This window comes from Danio aesculapii, chromosome 11 (genome assembly GCF_903798145.1).
Source record: "Danio aesculapii chromosome 11, fDanAes4.1, whole genome shotgun sequence".
Lineage (NCBI taxonomy): Eukaryota > Metazoa > Chordata > Actinopteri > Cypriniformes > Danionidae > Danio > Danio aesculapii.
Genome location: NC_079445.1, coordinates 14,356,058 through 14,377,397, shown reverse-complemented (window position 1 = coordinate 14,377,397; position 21,340 = coordinate 14,356,058). Strand labels below are relative to the sequence as shown.

General features: G+C 40.7%; 1 protein-coding gene across 3 annotated transcripts in view; it reads left to right on the top strand.

The window, feature by feature from the left end:
* Positions 1 to 3,558: 3,558 nt before the first annotated feature.
* Positions 3,559 to 21,340, top strand: part of palm1a (paralemmin 1a) — an 83,164-nt gene continuing 65,382 nt past the window's right edge. Inside the window, exon 1 of one of the 3 annotated variants that reach the window (XM_056468393.1) lies at positions 3,559 to 3,772. In XM_056468393.1, the coding sequence (XP_056324368.1) occupies positions 3,768 to 3,772 (5 nt within the window). In that variant the 5' untranslated portion in view covers positions 3,559 to 3,767. The remainder of the gene's footprint in view (positions 3,773 to 21,340) is intronic. The other 2 variants (XM_056468394.1, XM_056468395.1) reach the window with 2 other exon arrangements.

The following is a 21,340-nucleotide window of genomic DNA, read 5'->3' as shown; positions in this document are numbered from 1 at the left end:
TGAATGGATCATTTAACCCTGACCACAGAGGCCAAGCTACCACCCAGATGGTATTTCACAACCACATCCACCACCCCGCCAATTCCCTGCCTCCATTTCTTTTGTGTGTGTGTGTGTGTGTGTGTGTCTTCCCTGTCTTGGAGCAAGAGAGAGATAGAGAGAGAGTTACGTTGCACTCCAAGAGAGCTGGCAGCGCTCCAATCCCCTGCGACGGCAACATTTCCATTGATCAGAGCAAATGGAGACATGTCAAGTTACCACGGCAACTGGCAGGCCAGTGAGGCAGCTCCGTTTGCAGGCTGCCAAAGAGGACTGGCTGCAAGAGCATCAGGGTGGAGCTGTGTGGGCTGGAATCCTTCTAGAATAAAAGCTTTGCTATTTATTATATATATATATATATATATATATATATATATATATATTTAGTTGAAGTCACAATTATTAGCCCCCCTGTTTATTTTTTCCCCCAATTTCTGTTTAACGGAGAGAAGATTTTTTTTAACACATTTCTTAACATAATAGTTTTAATAACTCATCTCTAATAACTGATTTGTTTTATCTTTGCCACGATGACAGCAAATAATATTTTACTATAATATTATATTTTCAAGACACAGCTTAAAGTGACATGTAAAGCGTTAACTAGGTTAATTAGGTTAACTAGGCAGGTTAGGGTAAGCAAGTTATTCTATAACAATGGTTTGTTCTGTAGGCTATCAGAATTAGCCTAATAATTTTGACCTTAAAATGGTTCCTAAAAAATAAAAGCTGCTTTTATTCTAGCCAAAATAAAACAAATAAGATTTTCTTGCTCTGTTAATCATCATTTTGGAAATATTTAGAGACTGCAGATTTCTACAGATTTTTAGCCCATCGTTCACTCTGTCTATTTACTTGTGTAAATGTGTGTAAATTTTGATTTATTCAGTTGTTAAAATAATTTTAGTAATATTATTGACTTACATGAAAAATTCATATGATTTATTTACAATACAGTTTGTAAAGTAATATTTTCTGTCTTTTAGTAGATATATCATATGAAAGACTTGCTTTGTTTCCCAAATAAGTATATCTAATTGGATTTGCATTATAAACATCAAATAAAAGTTAAAAAGGTATTACTTTTTATTTCATATATTAAGGTTTTAGTTATGATAGTCCCAAAATCATTCCGCAGAAATCCGCAGATTTTTAACAAAATTCTGCGCAGAAATGTCAAATGATGTCCCCAGATTCCATCTGGCTATAACTAGGTTATAGGGTTAGTTAAATAAATTTCCAATATGTTATCAGCTTCTAACACAAGACAATTGGTGGATACTTAAACAATAAGCCAGACGAGATCCATTTATTAATTAATTAATTAATTAATTAATTAATTCATTAAAATAATAAGCATTATTCTTTCACCAAACAACGTGGTTTCTTTAGAAGTGACTGTGGTTGCAACAAACACACACACAAACAAGTAATATACATAACTGGTACAGCAATACTGTCATGAGGTGTACTGTCTTGGTACTTGTGCCTGTAGAGTGGACTTGTAGAGTAATATACAACAGCTTCACACATGGCTCAACCAATGAGAATCAATGCCTAGAGCCTTCTATTTTGATAATTGATACTTGACCGCTGAAATATTTGACACTGGTTGCTCTTCTTGAAGACTTGAAGATATGAATTTCTGAAAGCCAGGCAGATTAAAGTTTTACTGCTGTCTCTGGACACATTTCAGGAATTTCAGAATGGATGAGGAGAACAAAATATATCATTGACTGTGTTTTTAGAGACTTATCACATATTTTAAAATGAATTCTGATTTCCATAATAGAGTCCATTGTAGAGTATAATAGAGTCCATTTTCCATGGCATCTTTTACTCCATCTACAGGCTGCCTGCCCAAAACACACATGCACCCACGAAAGCGCGCACACACACAAACAATGCAGCTGCAGTGTCTGTTGAAAGATTTACACAATGAACTGGGAGCCAGATCAGTCTCAAAATAATATATTTACTAAATTCATAAATCCACAACACAATTCACATTTACAAAATTCAATTTGTAAATTTGTAAACACAATTTGTGAATTCACAAGTAAAAATCATAAATGTTTTTGGCAAATGAATTGGATTTGAGTCTTTATGAATTGTGTTTTGAATTTATGAATTGGATTTCAGTATTTATGAATCGTATGCTGAATTTATGAATTGGATTTCAGTATTTATGAATTGTGTTTTGAATTTACGAATTGGATTTCAGTATTTATGGATCAAGTTTTGAATTTACGAATTGGATTTGAGTATTTATTTATTGTGTTTTGAATTTACGTATTGGATTTGAGAATTTATGAATTGTGTTTAAATTCAGGTATTGGATTTGAGAATTTATGAATTGTGTTTAAATTTACGAATTGGATTTAAGTATTAATGAATTGTGTTTTGAACTTATGATATGGATTTGAATATTTATGAATCGTGTTTTGAATTTATGAATTAAATTTGAGTATAAATCGTGTTTTGAATTTATGAATTGGATTTGAGTATTTATGAATTGTGTTTTGAATTTACGAATTGGATTTGAATATTTTTGAATCGTGTTTTTAATTTATGAATTGGATTTGAGTAATTATGAATCATGTTTTGAATTTATGAATTGGATTTGTGTATTTTATAATAATTTTTTTTTACTTTTTTTTTTTTTTGCAAATGTGAATTGTGTTGTACATGTATGAATTTCATTTTGTAAATGTATTATTTTTGAGACTGATCTGGCTCCATAAATGTAATATTGACATAAGATTTTGTACATAATATTTGACACTGGTAGCTCTTCTTGAGGTCTTCAACATTTTTTACTGATGTCTCTGGACACATTTTAGAAAGTGCTAACCACTGAGCCACCGTGCTGCCTAGACTTAATATATTATCACATATTATAACATACAATGAATTGTTTAAATTAATAATATCACATTTTAGAATTACATAATTAAAAACAATTTAGAAATATTAAAATATATTTTAATAGTTAATCCCTCTAAATATTTGTGTATAATTTTTTTTCTCACATTTCAGATTAAAAATGTATAACTATGAGCAGGTCTGCAAATGCACTCTCACACAAGGAATATAATTTCCTCTTTTAAAAATGGTTGAAAAATTCATGAAAATCGTTTGCCTTTTTTCACACATTTTGGAGCAAAGTGCCTATTGAATAATGGTAGGTTTCTAGAGGTAATTTTTAATGAAACCATTAATAGGTAAAGGGGTTACAAAAGCAATCATTTTACATAAAAGTTTGATACTTAACTTGACTTTGCATTGACGATAAATATTAACTTATTAAATATTTATAGACACGTAGTACCTTTCACATCCATGAAGTGGCGACAAAGCTTTTCTTTAATGGTCAGATTGGGCCAGATCCTTATTAAAAAACATCATTATTCGCCTATTAGCGAAACGCAAATTTCTAGAAAAAAAACAGATACTTTTAAAGAGTTCAGAAAGACATGCTACAGTGTGAATATCTTAGAGTTCGTTGACTCGCGGACTTTATTTTCCGGGTTGCGGTGGTCTGATAACAAGGCGCAGAGAGAGGCAGATTCAGGGGAGGGACGCACGCAGCAGCAGCTCCCGGTCTCACAGCTCACACACAGGGAGAAGACACAGGGCTGACACTAATGCTGCTGCGCCTCTGATAAAACAAACAAACAGCCGGGAAAATAATCTGAAATTTGAGGGGGAAACAGCATTGAGACACTATGGAGTGAGTATAGCAACTATTCTTCATTTAGTGGGCAGGCCAATGTAACGCTGGCCCTTAGAATGAGTGAATAGAGCCACACCTGCAAAACATCCCAAGCTCTGCTCTTCTCTTGCCATTTATGTTCAATGAGATTTGCTGTTATGCGTTGTTTACATTAGGGCTCATTTAAACGAAATATTTGAAATAAGCATGCTTTTCTTTTCTTTGTTCTTTTTTATTGTACCGTTTGCCTATTTTGTGGTGGTGTATAATGTGTGCGGTAACGGATAACGGTTTGACATCCAGCGGTGAGCAGCATCCAGCACACATGCGCTATAGCCCGTGCCGACAGAAATAGGCTTCTCCTTAACGGCTTTGACATTCAGTGCAGTTGTTTACTTGCCTAATTTAGAAACAGCGTCTCTTTTTTAATCCTTGCGATACTTAGCTATCAAAAATGCTAATCATCTGACATGTGTGTGTGTTTAGCACAGCACAGAACCGTGATTCGAGGCCGCTCGTTCCATATACAGCCGCACGATTGTCTCTTTACAGGCTGTAAACAAATGATATCGGATAGGCCTAATTTAAGTTTCAGAATTTGTACAATTTAATGGTTCAATTCAACTTTATTTGTATAAAGCTTTTTTATTTACAGTAATTATTGTTCCAAAGCTGCTTCACAAAAGGTGAACGTTATTAGACTACATTTCAATCAAAATCAGTAAGATGCGAATATTTGTGTATTTAATTCCGCCATGCAGTTTAGAAAGAAAAAGGATATTTAAAACTGGGTTTTGCGTGGAAATAAGCAGCACACAATATAGTGGATCACTTGTTACCACCGCAGGCTCTATAATGGATAAAATGGGCTTACTGAGAGATCCATTTCAACAAATCATTGGCTGAAACTCTAAAAAAATAATTGTATATTCCCACTCCATGCACACAATAGTGAGAGTTGACAAACTTTCATCTTATTTTCCAATCCGCTCAGTTATTTTAGCAGCACGAAACATGTTTGTTATCGCAAATTGGGAAAAAAAAAACTTCAGTAGAAAAACAATGGATGATCATACAACATCAGACAATTACAATTAGAATAAAATTACAAGTTAAATCAGTTTAAATTAGGTTATTGCAAATTTGCAAACAGAATTGTAGATGGTTTTCTTTTTTCATGCATTTGGAGAATGAATTGTGCTGAATTTATTTTTCTTGAACTATTGTATTTCTCTAATTCCTATACCTAAACCTCTCCTTATGCCATACTGGTATTTTCTGAAAACTACAAAACGCACAAATTCATTTTTAATATTTAATTGCACTTTAGCGTTTGTGTAATGAATCACTTTTAAAAATATGTTGACAGATTCCAACAATAACAGAGTCGGGAATTAATGTCACTATGACAGATCATTTATTCTGTATCGTGATGTAAATACTGTAAATTGAAATGGAGAAACCTGGGACAGTGCGGTTTCTGATTGGATGGAGGCAGATTTGAATGCAAACATGCATGCAATTGAAATAAAGAGTTAAGTTTATGTAGATTCAATAATTAAAGATATCTGACACACATTATGTGATAGAAGTCTGTCATTTCCCTGCACTGTTAACAATCTCTGTAAAGAATACAGTATTTAACTGTAAAATGAACTGCATTTTACTGTAGAACAGTTATACAGTATTGTACTGTATTTTAAAGTTGCATTGTGTGAAATATCCCCTTTGGCGCCATTAAAATACAGTATTTTTTTATTTGCTGTACATGGAAATACAGTATTTACAGTTAAAGTAAGAATTATTAAACTCCCTGAATGATTAGCCCCCCCAGTTTATTTTTTCCCCCAATTTCTGTATAACGGAGAGAAGATTTCTTCAGCACATTTCTAAACATAATAGTTTTAATAACTCGCTTCTAATAACTGATTTATTTTATCTTCGTCATGATGAGAGTAAATTATATTTTACTAGATATTTTTCAAGACTTACTTCATCAACTATTTTCACTATCAGCTTCTAATGATTCATTCATTCATTCATTTTCTTTTCTGGCTTGGTCCCTTTATTAATCTGGGGTTGCTACAGCAGAATGAACTGCCAGCTTCTAACGATATAAGAAAAATAATAAGACATAGTCGATTTCTGTCTGTCCCCTTTGTGAATCTGAAAGGACAGATACTGTACGTCTTGACTGGGGCTTTAGCTAGAAGAGCAGAAACAACTGTTGGCAGACTTAATTACTCTAATGTACTACACTAGAGAGAGAGAGAGAGAGAGAGAGAGAGAGAGGGGGAGAGAGAGATGAGGGATAGACTGACAGTTGCTCTTGGAATCTGAATGAAAGGCCCTGCCCATATCGGATGACACATGCCTCTCCATTAGTGACTCGGAGAAGTCTGTCTGAAGCCCCATAAATGACCACTCCGTTCAGAGGATGAAATTAGTCGCTTTATTGGCACAATGAAAATATCTTCCCTGAAATATGACCTGAGCTGCTTTTAGCTGCAAAAAAAGTAATGTAAATTTTGTGGATCAATCTATTGTGAATTTTGGTTACACTGCTCAGCATAATTGAGTACATCCTATTTTGAAAATGAATATTTTTATCCATTTCTCAGTGAATATAGGCAATGTATTTTAGTGCATTTAAACAAAACAGATTTATTAAACAGATATTTTTATTAAAATGATATTTTAATCACGAAACATATTTCGAAATTGAAAAATAATACAATTAAATTCAAGCTAAATATTGCAACAAAAAAAAAATACAACCTAATTTTTTTATTACATTATTAACTTTATTAACATTAATTTTTTATTTTTTATTATTAACCTATTATTTTTTTAATACAACTAAATTTTTATTTTATTTATTTTTTTGCTTCTCTTGATTTTTCCTTTTTCAAAATTTATATTTAATATTTTTCTATAACAAATAAATTTGGGTGTACTAGTTTTTGGACTGTTATCATAAATTATTTTGTTAGATAAGCTCCAGATTTGGCTTCAGTACTGACTAATCTAACATATATATGCACAAATATAATATTGTATAGCTTCCTATTAAAAATACGAATTTAAAAGAGAGATTTGTGAGGGGTGTACGTATATGTTGTACTTAAATGATTTGTATGACCAGTTTGGCTATGGTGAAATTTGAATTTGTTAAAACATGTTTTCATACTTTTATTTAAAAACTAAACCATTCACCTCAGGCTTCAATGAGAATGTTGATGGACACATCAGTTCCTGTTGATGTTGCTTTGAAACTCAGCATGTGTACTATTTCCCCACTGTCGTCCTTCCCTCTTGCTTATGAAGTGCTGATTTCTGCCACATGTGCTAAGGAATTCTGTGAGGCTTCAAAGGACTCATCAGACTCTGTGTCTGAGCTCAGCCCTAATGAACAGGCCTGAAACTGCTATGTCAGTGTCCTAAAGACTGAAGAAAACTGAGTGGAAAACTAAAGAGAATTAGCAGCAAAGGGGAAATGCTTTTCACTACTCATCATCATACAGTATGCTACTTACTTCCTCTTCATTTTGTTATCCTCTTGGCTCTGATGTTCACTATCATTGTCATATGAGCTCACGGCTGTCTCCTTTATCTGCCATGGCCAACACCCTTTATTGACAATATGGGGTAAGCTTGTATAAATTAGACAGTCATTTTAATTCAATTCACTGAGCAAATCACATGTAATCCCATAGGGAGGTTCCTATTTTAGTGCTGTGAATAGTGTTGATTTCAGTACAGGGATTTTGAATGTTACTGTAATATGTAGTATTATAAGATTATTGCCTTTTCAGCAGTGAAAAGGATTAGATGAAGTAATTGGAGTAAATGTAATTAGTTTCTGTACTTAAGTATAAATTCGGCTACTTTGTAATTGTACAGAGTAGATACAAAGATATTGGCAATTTCTGAAGATGTAAATGTACTTTTTACTCCACTACATTTGTATTAATAGTGAATTCACGAATTACATTTTGAATGGCGACAAACTTTCTCTTCTGATGTTTATTTTTAGTACAAAGGAGTATTATTACTATCTACAACAGTGATTCATTTTAACTCCAGTGCTGTGGACTCACCACTCTGTACATTTTGTGAGTTTCCTTTACAGCTCTGGATCAGGAGTGTTTAATGACAAAGATATACAAAATGTGCAAAATGGTGTGGAGTTTTACGTTCCTAATATGTAGTATCTGAAAAACAGTAAATGAGTTGAGATTAGAATGTCCGAATTCATAATATTGGAAAACAGGAAGTATGACCCACTAGTGCCATGTGAAGCTGCTTTGACACAATCTACATTGTAAAAGCACTATACAAATAAAGGTGAACTGAATTGAATTGAATAGTTACTTCTTGCTACTTCAAGATTCTGAAATGTGCATCCAATTGACATTTTACTATCCCATGAGACCAGGAGATAATTAATGAATGGAAGTGAAGTGACGCAACTGACGTGGGTCGTGATAATGACGACAATGACAATGACAATGACGATACAGTACATCTGAATTTTATACTACCCATATTCACAGGGTGAAATTATACATTGACAATCTGGGTGGGGTCAAGTTTTTCAGTTATCTTCGGTAATTTGCCTCAGTGAACCAAAGTTAGATATTTAATTCAATTACATCTAATTTATTAATCAAATTTTTGTTTTTGTTTTGAGGGATATTGAGTAGTTCTCAATGACATTTAGTGATTTAGTGAGATTAAATAAATCCTGCATTCCTGCACTTTTTAATGGATGCCCATTAAAGACTGCATTTTTTATTTATTTATTTTTTTATTTTACTGTTTATCCTCCATATGCAAGCAAGTGTAAAATAAAATACAAGATATCTATCTAGTTTTATGGACACCAACAGTACAAATGCCTTTTTTTTTTTTTTTTACAAGAAACATGTTTTGTGAACACTTACGCTGTCTCTAGATTTGCTACTATATTAGTATTTTTGGTGCAGACATGCATTCACAATAGTATAAACCATTATAGGGGTGGTCAAATGTATATTTATGTTATCTATTATTTTAATTAGTTACATTATTTAAGAAACAGATCAGAGCAAACTACTTTGTGACTATTAAAAGACAGACCCCCCAATACATCTTGTTTTGATGTACTTTAGGGCAGGGCAAACCATTACTTAAGAAGGTCACCCTACCCCCCTGTCATGTACAGTAAAATACAGCATTTCAGTCATTTTTGCAGATTTCTTTGTTTGGGGATTCATTTAACAACATGGTGTATATATATATATATATATATATATATATATATATATATATATATATATATATATATATATATATATATATATATATATATATATATATATATTTCAGGGTGTTCGCGGGGTCTTAAAAAGTATTAAAAGTTGATGAATCAATTATGAGAAGTTTAAGGCCCTTAAAAGTTTTTAAAAAGCCTTAAATGCATTTTTATGAGGTCTTAAATTTAGTTTAAGCATTGTACAAAGTGTTGCAAAAAAGCATGAATATATTTATTTTCCTCCTAATATTAACAATGGCATGCTCGATCCACGCGATTGGTTCAGGCCGGGGCGTGTCCGGCCAAGCTCCTCTGTCGGGGTGATGTCATGTAATGATGTCATGTAATTTTCGACAAACGTGGGATGTGACGCGATGTGACGCTCTATACATGTAGCGAAACTATAGAGTAAAACAGATGGCAAAATGGGAAAATGTGAGTTTGCATACTGCTGGATAGAAAAAGACGAGTTTAAACAGTGGCTGAAGCCTGTCGCTGAAAACAACCGTGTAATTTATTCTTTTAAGCTTTGTTTCTTCCGAGCTTATCTGAGTTCTGTTGTATGGTTGTGCTCCATTGGCTTATTTAACTACAACTGTTCATTAAGTTAAAGGTTTGATACTGATTAGAACTTGAAGCGGCGATGAAGTCTGAGTGTGTAATATTCTGAGAAGGTCTTTAAAAAGTCATCTATGTATCAATTTGTTTGTAGATATCAGTTAGAGTATATTTTTAAAGGCTGTTTTTTCATGCTTAAATGGGACCTAATATGCAAAAATCACTTTAATAACTGGTTTAAACACAGTTGTGTGGCAACACTCTTTTAATATAACCAGCTTCCAATAATAAAATGTTATTAATTACGTTTTTTTATAATCACACTTGATAAAAACTGTCTGCAGAAACACTTTGAGTGAGATTCTCCCTTTGTACATGTCATCAGAGGGGGAAGGTCCTGCCCATTAGTGACAATCTCTTCCTCATTTGCATAGGACGTCTTGTTTTCTGCTACTATTCTGACACATAGACATTTGTAGCTCCGCCCTCTATTGAAAAGAGAGCTGGGAGCACAATCTCAATTAAATTTAAATTGACAGTCACCAAAGTAGCACAATAAGAATCAAAGACTAAAAGCGCCAGTTTCAAAGTGTTATAAAACATTATTTGTGGGATATTTTGTGTTTTTCAGAATTATTTTACTCCTAAAAAGTGACATTTAAGAACAAGTTGTCATAATAAAAATAATAATCATTCATCTATTTTAATATATTAACATTATGACCACATTTGCTTGTTTTAATTCAGTTACATCATAGCCAGTTCATTTACTTTAACTTTTTTAAAGTTCTGACACTGACTGTAATTCAACATACTGGTTGATTGATTGTTCAACTTTTTTGGTCGATCAAGTGGTTCTAGGTAATCTCAATTATTATTTGTTTTTTTGATGTATGTTAGTTTTTTGTAAGCATACCTGATTTTTGAAAGTGTTGAATTGTGACAGTATTTTTCAATAAACTACACCACAGGTAGACACATAGGCCATTCCTACATTGTGAATTGCATTTAAACCTGAGGTGAAATAAATAATTCAATCAAAAACAATTGAATCTTTGTGTTATTTTATACTGTGCGGCAAAAATCTATATGTTTTATTATATTTTTAATAATTTTTTTGTTTTGTTCAAAGGGTGAATCTGTATTGTTCACTATTCTTTAAATCCGTCCCACTGGCTTTATTATATGAAGAATATATTTAAAAAATGTATTTATTATCGTGCAAAATTCATGTAAACTGGAAGTTGTTCTGTGTACTACAAATGGAAAATTGAGTAGGGGTGGGCTTTCTTTCATCGTTCCCTCATCAAAAACTAACTGAAAAAGGGGCTAAGAATATATTTTGGATGAAGGTATCAAACTGACATCAACAGAGAAGGACCAGCATTCAAACATGAAAGCAAAGGATCAAATTTTGATTAAAGATTACCAAAACAAACAAAAAAATTCAGTGGATTAACTTGCATGAATTAAATGTTCATCTAAAGAACAACAATGTGCACTAGCAAAATAAACACTGTAAATTTTAATTTCACACTGACTTTAGATGTATAGGCAAATATACACTCACCGGCCACTTTATTAGGTACAACAAGGCATTCAACAAGGTACTGAAAATATTCATTGTCCATATTGACAAGATAGCATCATGCAGTTGCAGCAGATTTGTCGGCTGCACATCCATGATGCAAATATACACATCTCAAAGGTGCTTCATTGGATTGAGATCTTATGACAGTGGAGGCCATTTGAGTACAGTGAACTTATTGTCATGTTCAAGAAACCAGTCTGAAATGATTCGCGCTTTATGACATGGTGCGTTATCCTGCTGGAAGTAGCCTTCAGAAGATGGGTACACTGTGGTCATAAAGGGATGGACATGGTCAGCAACAATACTCAGGTTGGCTGTGGCGTTGACACAATGCTCAATCGGTTCTTATGGGCCCAAAGTGCGCTAACAAAATATCCCCCACACCATTACACCACTACCAGCAGCCTGAACCGTTGATACAAGGCAAGATGGATCCATGCTTTCATGATGCTGATGCCAAATTCTGATTCCGAATGTCACAGTAGAAATTGAGACTCATCAGACCAGGCAACGTTTTTCCAATCTTCTATTGTACAATTTTGGTGAGCCTGTGAGAATTGTAGCCTCAGTTTCCTGTTCTTAGCTGACAAGAGTGGCACCCGGCAGAAGGTCTTGGTGTGGTCAAGCGGAGTGGTCTTCTGCTGCTGTAGCCCATCCGCCTCAAGGTTCGTCGTGTTGTCTTTGAGTTACTGTTGCCTTTCTATCAGCTCGAACAAGTCTGGCCATTCTCCTCTGACCTCTTGCATCAACAAGGCATTTGCATCCACAGAACTGCAACTCACTGGACATTTTCTGTTTTTCTGACCGTTCTCTGTAGATACCCAAGAGATAGTTGTACAATGGTGCTCGGTTAAAACTGCAAGTCCAGAGAAATAAGCTATTATAACTAGTGACATGGATCGTATCCTGTATCAACTGGCTAATTACGCCAAACCCCTGATTTCCGGTTTGGTTTTACACTATAGAAAACAGAGAAACACCAAAGATGCTTTAATATAATGTGCATTTTATTAGACTAAATGTATTATAACTATAGAATTAAAATATAATGTATTTAGTATGAATAAACAGCATTGCTACTTATCCTATGTGATCGCGTTGCAGAAGAGGTTGACTGTGGTATGGTTGAATGATTTTAGAATGTACATTTTTGGGGGACTTAATTTTAATAACAATACACATGTACGTTGGTCTCTACCAAGCACCACCACAATCCAGCCTGTGATGCTCAGCTGTGCTTGTGATGACTCTATAACCAGACGTGATTACTTTGCTGTGACGCTTCTGTCTTTGAGGCCGCGGAATGCCTCAGTCACTAATGCTGAGCCCAAAGGCATGAATAGCCCTTCACATGGGTTAAACAGACTATAAATCTAAGTCTGAGTTCATCTATAGAGTCTGAGTCTATGCTTCAGGCTAAGTATTCAATTTCTTTGACTGAATTCTGTTTGGAAATTGTTACAGTAGACAGATTTATGTAAACAGATATGATTTCACATTATTTATAATAAATCACCTGCGGAAGCCTCTGTCTCATTTCCACAATGAGCAGCAGTAGTAAAAGTCAGTGAAATACTTAGCATTGACATTTAAGTGAGTTATGGTTATTAGTTTTGCAGGGTCTTTCATTGGAGCATGGCTCATTAGGCTGATTCTCTAGGGTTCTGCTGCTGGAATGCAAGACTTACTTATGTGGCATGATCTGTGATGCTAATTTGATTTGTGTGGGAACTGTGGTATTTTTACTTTATTTTATTATATTTGTTCTGTTTTGCTTTTGTTCATGATCTTGATCCCATTATTTATTACTTAAAGGGCAAGTTCACCCAAAAAGCAATTGTACCAGCTCATTCAAAGACCAGAAAAGTATCAAAAGACATAGTCAGAACATGGGCATGTGTCTTCAACAATTCAATCAGAATATTATCAAGCTACAAACAATTTTTGTGTGCACATAAATAAAACAAAGCAAAAAAATGACTTTAGTTATGTGCACTTATGTAGGGCTGCTCGATTGTAGAAAATGATTATTTAAAACGATTATCAGTAACCAATTTCCCAGTACTGGAATGCAGCTGGAAGAGCATCCACTGTGTAAAACATATGCTGGATAAGTTGGCGGTTCATTCCGCTGTGGCAACCCCTAATGAATAAAGGGACTAAGCTGAAGGAATAAATGAATGAATGACCAAAATGGTTTATGATTTATATATACACAGTGGTGAAAAGAGTACTGAAAAATCAAGTAAAAGTAAAAGTACCATTACTTGCCCAAAAATGTAGTGCAAATAGAGAACTGTTGTAAATATTACTCAAAATATGAGTAAAAGTAGCCCTTTTAAAATTACTCATAAGTAGTGAGCAGTGAGTATTACTCTGAAAATTTGATGCATTTGCATGCAGTTTGTGCATGTGTGAAAACGTAACATTCTGTAGTGCATTTAGTCATTTTTCTATATTTGGTCGTTCCTTCCAACCTTTCTTCCAATGTTTGTTTGTTCTGTCCTTCATTCATTTGTTTGTTCGGCCCTTCCTTCATTCTTTTTTTCCTTCCTTCGTTCCTCCCTTCATTTGTTCATTCATTCATTCGTTCATTCTTTTGTTCCTTCCTTCATTTGTTCAGTCCTTCCCTGAATCCTTCCTTCATTCATTTGTTCCTTCCTTCGTCCCTTCCTTCATTTGTTCGCTCATTCATTTTTTTGTTAGTTCATATTTTTGTTCCTTTCTTTATTAGGTCCTTTGTTCATTCATTCGTTCGTTCATTTGTTCCTTCCTTCTTTAGTTTGTTCGGTCCTTCCTTGAATCCTTCCTATATTCATTTGGTCCTTCCATCGTTCCTCCCTTCATTCGTTTGTTCATTCATTCGTTCGTTCATTCAGAGTTTTGTCCCTTCCTTCATTAGGTCCTTGGTTAGTTCGTTCATTCGTTCGTTCGTTCACTCGTTCGTTCCTTCCTTCCTTCCTTCCTTCCTTAGTTTGTTCAGTTCTTCTATGAATCCTTCCTTCATTCATTTGGTCCTTCCTTCGATTCTCTCTTCATTTGCTTACTCATTCATTCGTTCATTCATTTTTTTGTTCCTTCCTTCATAAGGTCCTTTGTTTATTCATTCATTCATTCATTCGTTTGTTCGTTCCTTCCTTCCTTAATTGGTTGAGTCTTTCATTGAATCCTTTTTTCATTAATTTGGTCCTTCCTTCCTTCATTAGTTCAGTTCTTCCTTAGTTCTGTCATTCCTTCCATTCCTTATTCGGTCCTTCCTTCATTTGGCCCTTCCTTCCATCCTTCATTCGTTCCATTTAGTGATTGTTTAAATCTGTTTGGTGGTTTTAATCTTCATACAATCAACATCCTTCATTTTCCCATCAGTGACAATCTATAAAAAGTCTCTGGGTCATTGTGTGTAAAGATTTTGGACATTGTCGTGTACATGTTTAATGCTTCTAAAAGGTTTGCTGCATATATAAAGTGCCCATGTCTTGAGGTTGCTCAGTATGATACGTTTTACTTTCTATGTGCGATTTGATTGGACAGGAATTGCAGGCCTGATTTTTCTACTTAAGCCAATCACCATAGACAAGAAAGAAATAAAGTAGTGACTGCAGGATAAAGGAAAGCAGTGGAGTAAAAGTACTGATACACCACTCAAAATGTACTCAAGGGAAAGAAAAAGTACGCATTTTTAAAACTATTAGCAAGTTACAATTCCTGAGAAAAACTACTCAATTGTAGTAATAGGAGTATATGTAATTTGTTACTTTACACCACTGTATATACATATAGTTAAGGTTGCTATTACACCTATATACTGTATTTGAAAGATTTTACGAAATTTCAAAAATACCTAAGCAGAATTAGATTCCAAAAATATGGAAAATAATTCAAAAATTACATTAATGTAAAAATAAACATGAAAAAGCAACTGTTATGTTATAGCAGAAAAAGCTAAAATGTCATCCAAACGCTGCTATTTCCACAGAGCTTGTTCTGTTTCTGTATTTGGGCTTCCAAAGGACATGACACAATTAGAGAAGTGCTAACAATTTAATTTTAATTACGTTCCAGAGAATTATAAAAAAAGTATAGCTAGCATTTGACAAAGGACAGCTTCCAGAATCTCTTTCAGTTCCCCTTCGGATGGGGAACTCCAATGCTATGTGGAAACTTCCACTATGGGGATTTCGTCAGAATCCAATCATCTGAAAGAGTATAAAAACGGGCCAATGAAATGCCAATGAGTTGGCAGCGTCAGCGTGCACAGCTGGCGTCAATGACAATCAGTCATGCTATAAAGACGCAGCCAGTGCCATGCTCGACATCCTTTCGCTTTCAGAGCCTTTCACGAAGCTTCTGAGAGAGTCTTTGAGGGTATCTCCAACCTGTGTCTACAGAGAGAGATCGAGAAGCAGCTTCTCCCGGTCCAGAGCGCGTATACGCAGTGGCAGATGGTCGAGCTGGGTATTTCTCCCTTGCCTGGCGTCCTTTGGGTCCGGTCCTCCAAGAGCGGTTTGTATATAGGAAAAAAGCTTTCCTAAAAGAGCAACACGGTCGTGCAGCGCGTCTTTTTCAAGACGTCACTCCGACCGTGCGTTTCTGGATGCGGTGGTTTCCTATCCCTGGATGATGGGCACGAGCACAGCGTTTCATGTCTGGGGGTCCAGCATGTTAATGCGGTGCTCGCGGGCAGTGCATGCCATCACTGATGTCATGTCTGTTGCGCAGTTAAGATCGCGGCTCGCTCTTGCAAAAGAGCCACCCACCCCAGTTGTCCCCCGCACTGCGGTTGGCACTCGGGCAGATCTGAGGGTTTCAGTGAGAGTAAATCCGCCGCCCCCGGGCCGTGGACCTCTCGCTCCTCCACGCGCTCCATCCAAGCTTCAGGTGAAGAGAAGCGCTCCGTCCTTGGATGGTCGCTCTCTCACCTGATGACACCGGGGGTCAGATGTCCATCGCTGCATCGGAGGATGGGCTGTCATTGTCTGATGAGGATGCGAGCCCGCTCGCTCCCTCCCTCCGGGGAGGAGAGCGCGGCGTTAGCATCTAAAAAGCAGACGTGATGGCCGTGCTTTCTCGGGCTGCTTCGGCCGTGGGTCTGGTGATGGTTTATCCCCCAGCCCCGCGGCCGGACCGACTAGATGGGTGTATGTGGAGGATATAAGGAGGCAAGACCTTCAAAGCCTCCCGTCCCCTTCTTCCCGGAAGTGCACAGTAAGCTCATGCTGTCCTGAGGGCACTTTTTTCTGCCCGATCTGCGTGCGCTTCCATCCTCACCATCCTTGGAGGTTGGGCTGTCAAGGTCTGACGAGGATTCGAACCCGCTCGCTCCCTCCGGGACTTTGAGCGCGGCGTCGAATCCAGAAGCAGACTTTGCGGCTGTGCTTCCCCAGGCTGCTTCGGCCGTGGCTCTGGAGATGGTTTATCCCCCAGCTCCGCGGCCGGACCGATTAGAGGGGTGTGATGTGGAGGATGAAGGCGAGACCTTCTAAGCCTCCCCATCCCCTTCTTCCTGGATGGGCACAGTAGGCTCACGCAGTGTGCTGCGTGCGCCTTCCCCCTCACCATGCACGCTATGGCCACCTACCAGCGCTACCAAGCGCAGGCGCTGGCCCGGCTGCACGAGGATGGTTCTGACCCAGGACTGAGCATGCGCTCCGCACCGCAACCGACTATGCTCTTACAAAAAAAAAAAAAAAAAAAAAAGTCGGCTGTGTGTGCCCTGGGAAGGACGATGATCACATCCGTGATCCAGGAATGCCACCTCAGGCTAAACCTGGTGATGTGCGTGACGTTGACAAAGTTCGCTTTCTTAACTCACCCATATCCCAGGCTGGCCTGTTCGGCGACACTGGCGGTGAATTCGCCCAGGAATTCACGCCGGTGATAGAGCAGTCGGAGGCGATGGGCGAGGTCTCTATCGGCGGGATTGTATGACCGCTCCCCCCCGCCGAGCCATCCACATCCACTGCTTTTTCGCCGAGGACGCCCGCCCGCAGCTTTGCTTCGCCGCCCCCGCCTGCGCCTCCGGCCACGCGGCTGCGCCGAGCATCGCGCCGGCAACCAGCGTCCCCCGCCCAGGGCGCCGCTAAGTTCGGTAAAACGGACCGCGAAGCGTCCCTGAGGCGGGCCATCTGGGGAGGAGGGAATTTGCTCTTTCCCCGCTGGAGGGCGGGGCACGTTATTTAAAGGCGTAAAAAAAAAAAAAAAAAACGCCATCAAAATCCTCAGTGAAAGAGCACTTTTCCCCTCCTCCGGATGTGACAGCCCGAACACTGCCAGTCTGGGACGCTATGCCTTCCAGCTCGCAGGATCGGTGCATTTCGCCAATGGCTCATGGAGCACGAGAGAACGGTCTCCTTTCTCTCCACTCCCAGCCCCTCTCCTGGAGTTTGAGTGCGAGACGAGAACATCTCCTCTCCTGCTCTCCTGTGGGACCCCAGCGCTCCCCGGATGAGCCCACTCACTCCACGCTGCCCCGCCGCTGGCACGTCAGCGATCGTGCGGGTGGGACCATTTGCGGGGGCTCTGCCTGCCTGGTTAGCGCGGGCCAGCCCATCGCAATGGCTCATCCATACGACCAGACTCGGCTATGCGATTCAGTTCGCTAAACGGCCCCCCAGGTTCACGGGCGACCAGGGTCAGTCCTGCGTCCGCCCCTGTCTTGCGAGAGGAGATTGCTGTCCTCCTGGCGAAGGATGCAATCGAGCCGGCCCTCCAGCCGAGATGGAGCGCGGGTTTTACAGCCCGCACTTCATCGTGCCCCAAAAAAAAAAAAAAAAAAAAAAAAAGCGGTGGGCTATGGCTAATCCTATATCTGCACATTTTGAACCGCTGCCTTCACAGGCTGCGCTTCGGAATGCTTACGCAGATGCGCATCACGCGATGCGTTCGTCCTCAGGATTGGTTTGCAGCAATAGATCTGAAGGACGCGTATTTTCATATCTCCACACTTCCACGCCACCGGCAGTTTCTGCGGTTTGCGTTTGAAGGTCGAGCGTGGCAATACACGGTCCTCCCCTTCGGGCTCTCTCTGTCTCCGCGAGTTTTCACCAAGCTCGCGGGGGGTGCCCTCGCGCCCCTTTGGCTCGCCGGCATCCGCACGCTCAATTATTTCGATGACTGGCTGATTTTTAGCCCACTCTCGGGAGCAATTGATTATGCACAGAGACAAGGTGCTCCGGCACCTCCGCCCGTTGGGGTTTCAGGTCAACCGAGAAAAGAGCAAGCTCGCCCCCGTGCAGAGCATCTCCTTTCTCGGGTTGGAGCTGGACTCGATCACTATGGAGGCGCGCCTCTCACGAGAGCGCGCCGAGGTAATGCTGAACTGTCTGAGAGAGTTCGACAGGAAAAAAAGTGGTCCCCCTGAAATTATTTCAGAGGCTCCTGGGGCATATGGCATCCGTAGCCGCGGCCACGCCGCTCGGATTGCTCCATATGAGACCACTACAGCATTGGCTTCACGATCGGGTCCCCAGACGCGCATGGCACGCGGGCCCACACCGAGTGACTGTCACTGCGCTGTGTCACCGCACCCGCACCCCCTGGAAAGGACCCCTCCTTCCTACGGGCCAGTGTGCCCCTAGGTCAGGCGTCCAGGCAGGCTGTCGTTTCGGCAGATGCCTCCAGTATGGGGTGGGGGGGCCGTGTGTAGCGGGCATGCTGCTGCGGACCTGTGGAGGGGAACCCAGCTGCATTGGCATATCAACTGCCTAGAGCTGTTGGCAGTGTTTCTCGCTCTGCGCCGCTTTTTACCGGTGCTGAGGGGGCAACACGTGCTGGTCAGGACGGACAGCATGGCCGCGGTAGCGTATTCCATCCGGATGGGGGGTATACGCTCCCGCTGCATGTCTCAGCTCGCTCGCCGTCTGCTCCTCTGGAGTCATACGCGGCTGAAGTCGCTGCTTGCTATTCACACCCCGGATGGGCTCAACCGTGCGGCCAACAGGCTCTCACGGCAGCTCCTTCCCCGGGAGAATGGCGACTCCACCCCGAGTCATGCGTAAGTATGCACTCCCCCCAGTGAGCCTACTCGCGCAGTTTCTGTGCAAGGTCAGGGAGGACGAGGGGCAGGTCTTGCTAGTTGCGCCCCTGGCCCAACCGGACCTGGATATCAGAACTCTCCCTCCTCGCGACGCCCCCCCTGGCGAGTCCCTTTGAGAGAGGACCTACTCTCTCAGGGACAGGGCACCATCTGGCACCCTCGCTTAGTTCTGTGGAACCTCCACGTGGGGTCCATAAGACGCGACGAGGAAGACTTAGGTAACCTACCGGTGGCGGTGGTTAATACCATCACTCAGGCTAGTGCACCCTCTACGAGGCATGCCTACGCCCTGGAGTGGAGTCTATTCACTGAGTGGTGCGCTTCTCGCCGAGAAGACCCCCGATCTTGCCAGATCAGTGTTGTGCTTTCTTTCCTTCAGGACAGGTGGAGCGAAGGCTGTCGCGCTCCACACTGAGGGTTTACGTGGCCACCATCTCCGCTCATCATGATGCGTGGATGGCGGCACCGTGGGGAGGCATAACCTCATCATCCAGTTCCTCAGAGGTGCGAGGCGGATGTTTTCCCCCGCCCCCCTCTCATACCCTCTTGAGATCTCGCGGTAGTGCTACGAGCCTACGTGGGGATCCCTTCGAACCACTCGACTCAGTATCCTTGAGATTTCTGTCCTTGAAGACAGCTCTGCTGGTCGTGTTGGCATCGGTTAAGAGGGTTAGGTACCTGGAGGCATTTTCGGTCAGTGACTCGTGCCTAGAATTCGGGCCGGCCTACTCTCACGTTGTCCTGAGACCCCGGCCCGGCTATGTGCCCAAGGTTCCTACCACGCCGTTTAACAATCAGGTAGTGAGCCTGCAAGCGCTGCCCGCGGAGGAGGCAGACCCAGCCCTTTCATTGTTGTGTCCTGTTCGCGCTTTGCGAATATATGTGGACCACACTCAGAGCCTTAGATCCTCTGACCAGCTCTTTGTCCATTACAGTGGTCGGCAGATGGGAAGTGCCGTATCTAAACAGAGGTTGGCCCACTGGGTAGTGGATGCCATCTCCCTCGCCTTTGGGCCAGGGTGAGCCGTGTCCCCCGGGGGTGAGAGCGCACTCCATTACGGAGCATCGCATCCTCCTGGGCGTTAGCACGCGGCGCCTCTCTGACAGACATTTGTAGAGCTACGGGTTGGGTGACACCCAATACATTTGCAAGGTTACAATCTGCGAGTGGAGCCGGTTTCCTCAAGGGTATTAGGCAACCCTTGGTGATTGAGGAAACGATTCGGTTGAGGTGTCGAAACACGCTTGCTGCGCCACTCTCCCTAACCCGGAGATACGTGCGCTTTTTCAGCTTTGTCAGTTTAGTTCCCCATTTCTTTGGCGAACCCTGCAGAGTTCCTCCGAGGCCCCCAGCACCTGACTCAGCGGAGGAGTCAGGTGTTGGCCCGTTACGTTGTCGGCATGCCCGCTGGTCAGCCCGCGTTCTGGGTATAGGTGCCTGCTATGTGTGATCCCCGCTGGCGATCCCATACGTTCACACAGCCACGGTATAGTCCCCCCTTTTAGGGCAGGCTCGTGTCTTCCCTCCCCGCTAACCATCCTTATGCTAGGACCCCCCCATCTCTGGGCTGGTCCATAGATTGTCACCAGGTCTCCCCTCTGGGTAGCAGGTGAGCTCCGCAGCGTCCTCCCTATCGGGACTGAACGCTTTCCCAACGTACTGTCGTATCAAAACCTTTTTACAGGGTTATTGCGACTCCCCGAAAAATATAACCGTTTCTGAACAGGTAAGTGAGGGCCAGGGGACACGTTGGAAGACTGTGTCTCGGGGCGTTGTAGGTGCGCTTGCTCTACTGCGTGGCACACCCTTCGCCAGGGGCGCAGTAAGGTTCTTTCGTTGTGGCGTTTTCCATAGATTTCCCCATAGTGGAAGTTTCCACATAGCATTGGAGTTCCCCATCCGAAGGGGAACGCTACGGTTACTAAAGTAACCCTTCGTTCCCCGAGGGGGGGAACGGAAATGCTATGTTCCTTCGCCACAACGATTGTCCCTTAGCTGTTGAGCGTGAAAGTCTCTTCAGCTAGAAAAGGATGTCGAGCATGGCACTGGCTGCGTCTTTATAGCATGACTGATTGTCATTGACGCCAGCTGTGCACGCTGACGCT